The 6000-nt window shown below is 48.4% G+C and overlaps 1 protein-coding gene across 1 annotated transcript in view; it reads right to left on the reverse strand.

The window, feature by feature from the left end:
• LOC128343882 (zinc finger protein 850-like) overlaps positions 1–5173 on the reverse strand; it is a 37809-nt gene extending 32636 nt beyond the window's left edge. Inside the window, exons 1-2 of the mRNA XM_053293316.1 lie at positions 3491–5173; positions 1420–1543 (exon numbers count right to left, since the gene is read on the reverse strand). Of these exons, the coding sequence (XP_053149291.1) occupies positions 1420–1543; positions 3491–3904 (538 nt within the window). The 5' untranslated portion in view covers positions 3905–5173. The remainder of the gene's footprint in view (positions 1–1419; positions 1544–3490) is intronic.
• Between the last annotated feature and the right edge of the window lie 827 nt (positions 5174–6000).

A 6000-nucleotide genomic window follows, 5' to 3' on the forward strand; every position in this document is an offset into this window, starting at 1 on the left:
TGCTGAGAGATCTAGGAGACAGGGGCGTAACTACTATTAGGCAAGGGGAGGTGGTTGCCTGGGGGCCCCACTGCCTTGGGGGGGGCCCAGAGACACCTCACATGACTCCCCATTGCCCCCAGCCCAGCCCCAAGTCCCCTCAGCCACTTGCCCTGTTCGCCCTCTCTCCTGCTTGTCCTCCTGGCCGGCAATCTAAGCAGCAGACAAGCTGCCTGCAAAGAGCTCCTTTTCTCCCCGCCCATCAGCTGATTGGCGGGTGGGCGGGGCTTCCAGGGAGGCCTCCGTGTAGGCCTCAGTGAAGCCTGAACTGGAGTAGGCTTGCAGGGAGGCCCCAAGCAAGCAAGGAAGGGAGGCAGGCAGGCAGAGTGGCCCCCACCGCTTTCTGCAGCAGACCCTCTGCCCAGCCCAGCATTTGCCAGGTAGAATGTGAACTCCTTTTTGTGGTCACCCCCCCGACACCTATATATAGAGATGTGCTTGCCATAGGGCTTTGATATAGAGTGGGGAGAGACTGAGAAGTCTCTGAATATTTAAAACAGCTTGGAAAATTTGCTGGCTTTAAAAAAAAACTATCTAAAAAGTCCTATAAGTGGCTTGCTTCATGGCAGAAACTTATAAAAACTTATGGAACAAACATTATATTTATTTATTCATTTATCCATTTATAAATGCACTTATGCTCAAGTTATTTTGCAACCCAGAAGGTCTGAGTGAGAACTGTGAAGCATGTGTGGTGCTTTTATTTTATTTTATTTTGCTTGTGTGTGAACTGCTCCCCAATAACTCGCAGGGACTTCAGGGTCAATCTGGTCAACATGTGAATGCAGCACCTCCATTCCAGAGGAGATGTGTGTTAAAGGGCTTTAAAAGCCTCCTGTGAAAAACCTCCTGGAATCAAACTTTACTGAATTTGTTCAGAATTCTGAGAAAACATACATAGGCTCACCCTGCATGGTTGAAAGTCTCCTTTGCTAATCTGCAGTGAGGGTCCCATTTTAATAATTAGTGTTTCTAGTGTGTTCTAGGCATTAAAAGTAGCACAAATATATAGTACTCAATGTATATCACTATATATTGTGAAGTGAGTGTGTGTGTATACAGTGAAATATATTTCTAGGCAGCATACTTATTTTGAAATATCAGACTTAAATCCTTGGGGGCCTGGGATGTGCAGAGGCCCTGGACTTGGGGGGGGGGTATTTTAAAATCTCGTCTCTGGTTCCACTCCAACCTTGCTATGCCGCTGCTAGGAGAATCAACAGCGTCACACTCCCCTGTCTGTCTCCAGATGCAGAGATAGAACTCCCCTGTCTGTCTCCAGATGCAGAGATAGAAATGGATATCTGATCACTAAAGAGGGGAAGTGATCAGGAGGCAGCCTCCAGGAAAACAAACAAAATTCACCCTAGTACTTCTTACCAAGTGAGATGGCACCTCCTTCACTCTCTTGCACGATCCACCTGAATGGTGACCTCTCTCTAAGGTCCAATGAAGCTATCTCTGCCATGGAGAAATCAGAATCCAGTTTGGATGGCTTCTGATCCTGAAAGACCAGAGAAAGGAGTGGGGAGAGGGATTAGCAAGTGGATTATGCTTAGGACTGCTTACAGGAACAAAGCCTTGATCTAAGATCTTCTGTGTGAACATTGCTGCACTTTCCCTCAAGGTACCTTGGAGGTACCTTGGCTCTGAGATGGTGGAACTCCAGTCCCAGGGACATCTCCTAAACGCCATCTCTCTTGGCTTTCAGGCACAAGGAAAAGGCAAATTTATTTCTGAGGGCTTTGGGAAGTAGTTTATGTGATGAAATGGGGGATTATTTTGTTCTAGAGCAGAGGTTCCCAACTTGTGGTCCTCCAGATGTTGTTGAACTACAATTTGCATCATTCCCAGCTACAGGTATGAGGAGTTTATCTGCAGGAGCACAGATTGAGAACCTCTATTCCAGAGGTAGCAAAAGCAATGTGGTGATTGGGCAGACGGATTCCATATGCAGATTGGGCAAGAGTATCCTTGACAGTTAAAGTCAGTTGGCGGTTACTGTTACTGAGATTGGAAGATATGCTTAATTGTAACTCTGTCTAAGGGAAAGAGAGTGCTATCTATTTCAAACAAGAAGAAATCCAAGGTGGTGGTTTATCCTGAGTGGCTGGTGAACAAAAAGAGCCCCCCTAAAAACAGGTGTATTCTATATCTTTATCTATATTAATTTAAATCAAAGTATAAATGTATTAACAATTGGGATCCACAATATTCTCACTTTGTAAAAGATAGATACCATGTGGTCATAAAAGTAACCTGAATAAAACCAGTAACTATCCAAAAAGAATATATATAAAAAAGACAATTAACAAAATAAACTCTCCATGATAAAGATAAAAGCCATCACAAAGCTATTTAGAAAAACTGAAAGTCAGGAGTCCTAAGTTTCAAGGGACTAAAATTTCTGTATCTGAGATATGGAATAAACTAGCAAAACAGCTCTGTTGCTGAGAGGATATTCACAGCAAGAGAGCTGATTTGAAGTAGATTACATGCTGGATTTTTAAACAACCATACGGGAATACAAAGAGTGTGATTCATCACAGTTAATGCCACTGATGAAGACTGTGAATCGGTCAAAACACATCTGGCTAAGGACATCAGACTCAGTGTTCCCTCTAACGGATTTCCAGATGTTGTTCACTACAACTACTAGCATCCCCAGGTGCAATGGCCTTTGGCTGGGGATTATGGGAGTTGTAGTCAACAACATCTGGAAATTCCTGTTAGAGGGAACACTGATCAGACTGCTAAAGTACCTCCTTGCACTGCACTATGCCATGGGAATACAAGCCACTTGCGGAACAGTTTATTGTTGCCACGCGGGGCGGCAGCAATTTTCAGCACAGTGCTGGTGGGGAAAATGTATCCAGGTGGGTGGGTGTAAGAGCACCCTCCCTCCTGCTTAAAGGTAACCCCCACACACACCACCGCCAAACCATCGAACAGGTTTAGAAGTCCAGAAAAGGCTCTCCAAACTTGTTTGTGCACATCCTTAATGGTGAGGCATCATCCTTCTGAAAAAATCAAGGATTCGTTCATAAAACTTATTATTTAGAATATATTAGAACACTCTAACAAAATACTTTTATTAAAACCATATCAAACCTTTATATATCTTATAACAATCATTAGGCCTGTGAGCTTCGGTAACATTGGAATTCCAAAGTCGGAACCCTCTGCCCCTACCACCAGTAGGCAGTAGAACGCGGAGCAAATGCCCAAGGTAGTGTCCTAGTGATGCGGCCTGATGGGGGCCCTTTAAATCACCGCTCAGCACTGGTGGAGGGGTGGCTGGGCTGCACAGAGTTTCCTCAGGTGGGATCAGACAAGGAGCACAGAACGAGTTCCTAGGAAGCTGGCACACTGCTAGGAAAACATGTGGGCTTCTGGGGATTGGAGACCCACGCAGGACTTCTCCTTTTGAGGATGAAAGAGACACTCTCACCTGCTGCTCTTCCTGCTTCTTCTCCTCTGCCTGGCTCAGGAGGAAACCTTCCGCCAGGGCCACCGCCTGCGAACTGGTCTCCGCTCCACATTCTCTGACCCAGCTCTCCATTTCTGGGGGCAGGATAGTCAGGAACTGCTCCAGAATCACCAGGTCTAGGATCCGAGCCTTTGTGTGCTTTTCTGGCTTCAGCCACTGACGGCAAAGGCCATGGATTCGGCTGCAAATTTCTCGGGGGCCCTCAACTTCCTGGTAGCAGAATTGCCTGAGTCTCTGGCGCTTTGCAGTTGAGCTGGTGGTGTCCTCATCCAGCATCTTCTGAACAGTTCTTTCCCACAATTCCTCACTGCTCCTAGTTTGCATGACGATGGGGACCCTTCCTGCTTCAGGGCCAGCTGAGTATTCCTTTTCCATCTCTGCTCTGCATTCCGTTCTCCCTACTCTTCTGTCTCTCTCTTAAAATAAAGACTGACCAATAATAACCAGGGTGGCCAATTTAGGTGGCCAATAGTAAGGGATGGTTGTAGCCCAACATCTTCAGGAGCACTAAACTGGTGCAGTCCTGTTATATCTGAAAGGTGTTTTAGAAACAAAGTGAGTGATTCTAGGGGGCAATCAAGATATCTCTCTTTAATAACAAATAATTAAATGTTACTACTACTACTCCTATGACTACTTTATTTATATGGCCGCCCCATAACAAACTGTTCTCTGGGCAGTTCAGAACAACTGTAACAGAATCAAATGAATGGCAAAAACTCAAGCAGAAATCTGAGACTGTGGTGTGGTGTTGGGCGGTGGGGGGGGGGGAGATCCTCTGCTTGATTGTCACTGGCCAATAGTCCATGCAGCACACCCCTTCTGTTTGTCTCCCTGCTGACCTTTGAGCTTCCCTCTCACAACTGCTTCACCATTTCCCCATGAGCAAAGCACTCCAGGAAGACTACCCCCTCCTGCAGTCTACAAATGCAAACTCATTTGAAAGCAGTGACGCATCGAGACCTCCTGGATAAGCACACCAGAGGAAAAGAAGCTCTGGGTATGGGTGTCCCAGGGTTGGATATGGGGTAGGGGGATCTCTCACAGTCACTTCCTCTTCCTTTCCCAATTCAGGGGTGTGTAAACCGCCCAGAGATTTGCATATGGGTCGGTATAGCAATGTGCCAAATACATTCACACGAGTATATAAACATGTATACATTTGTACAACATAACATCTTTTGGGGGGGAGGGGGTAACCTAGGTACGTGTGGGGGAGGGGGAGATCTCTCTCTTTCTAGCAATGCACAGTCCCTCTTCTATGCAAATGCCCACTGATGAATGGGGACACCCCACCCAGCCCTCGCTTCATCCCCGAAACCAAGTCTGCCCAGGCCCCTCTGGGTTTTTGCATTCTGGGACCTGCTTTCTAATATCCTGCCGTTGCCTCTTCAGGGCTCAGAGGCTGAAAAACTGCGTGTTTGGGTGGGAGAGGAGACAGCAGCTCCCCAGTGGTGGGAACAACAAGGAAGCGGGCAGGAAGGATTCCCCTAACCCCCCACCACCAGTGATGTAGTTGTAAATTCAGAAGTGCAGGCGCTCTCCGTGACAGCCCCCACGGCCATGCTCTCCCCCCAACAGCCAGAGAAGTACTGGCGCTCCGCCCCTGCACGTCCTCTCTCCACACCCCTGCCCCCCACCCCCGCACCGCTGCTCCCCTCCCGAGCACTTCCTAGCCCCACCACCACCACCCGCCTCGCAATGCCCTCCCTGCAGCCGCCCACATGCCCTTTGCATTCACCAGGTCTCCCTGGCAAGGCTGATGAAGCTGTTGAAAAAGGAACAGCCGGTCAAGTCTCCTCTCCGGTCACCGGGGGGGGGGGCATGGGGGGGTCTCTTCCAGTACAATGCCTTCCGGGCCGCTCTAGGACTCCTCTCTCCCTCCCTTTAACTCTTCCCTTGCCTTGCTGCAAAAGTCAGAGCTCAGAGCAGACTTTGAGGCTTGTGCTGCGGAGGAGGAGGAGGCGGCGGCCGTCAGGCGCGAGCAGAGCTCCCTGCTCCTGACCCTCCTGGGCATCCCACCCGCTGGCTGTGTTCCCAAGCGCCTGGCCTTTGGGGAGAGTTCAGCCTCCCAGCCCCGGAGCAGAAGGGCTAGGTTGGGCGGATCTTGCCAGCGCTGCTTGTCGCGCCCATGCTGTCTGCCAGTGAGACTGATGTGCTGAAATCCACCTCGGGAATCGGTGGGGATCCCTTCGTGGCTCCCGGTTGAGACGGAGTCCTTAGCAAACAGGGAGCCTGTGGGAAACAGCCGACATTCTTTCCCAGCAAAACAGTCAGCATGACCATTACAAACAGGGACACACTGTAAGATTGCATATTCCTAATACAAATTATGCAAAATGTTAAACAACACAAAGTAATAAGGGAGGAGTCTATAGCCGGTGCTCCCACACGTGTCAGCCATAATGTAAATAAGCCTGTTTCTGATATAAGCCATGTGTGATTGAGATAGAAGTTGCCACTACTCAGCT

The sequence above is a fragment of the Hemicordylus capensis genome, chromosome 2 (genome assembly GCF_027244095.1).
Source record: "Hemicordylus capensis ecotype Gifberg chromosome 2, rHemCap1.1.pri, whole genome shotgun sequence".
NCBI lineage: Eukaryota > Metazoa > Chordata > Lepidosauria > Squamata > Cordylidae > Hemicordylus > Hemicordylus capensis.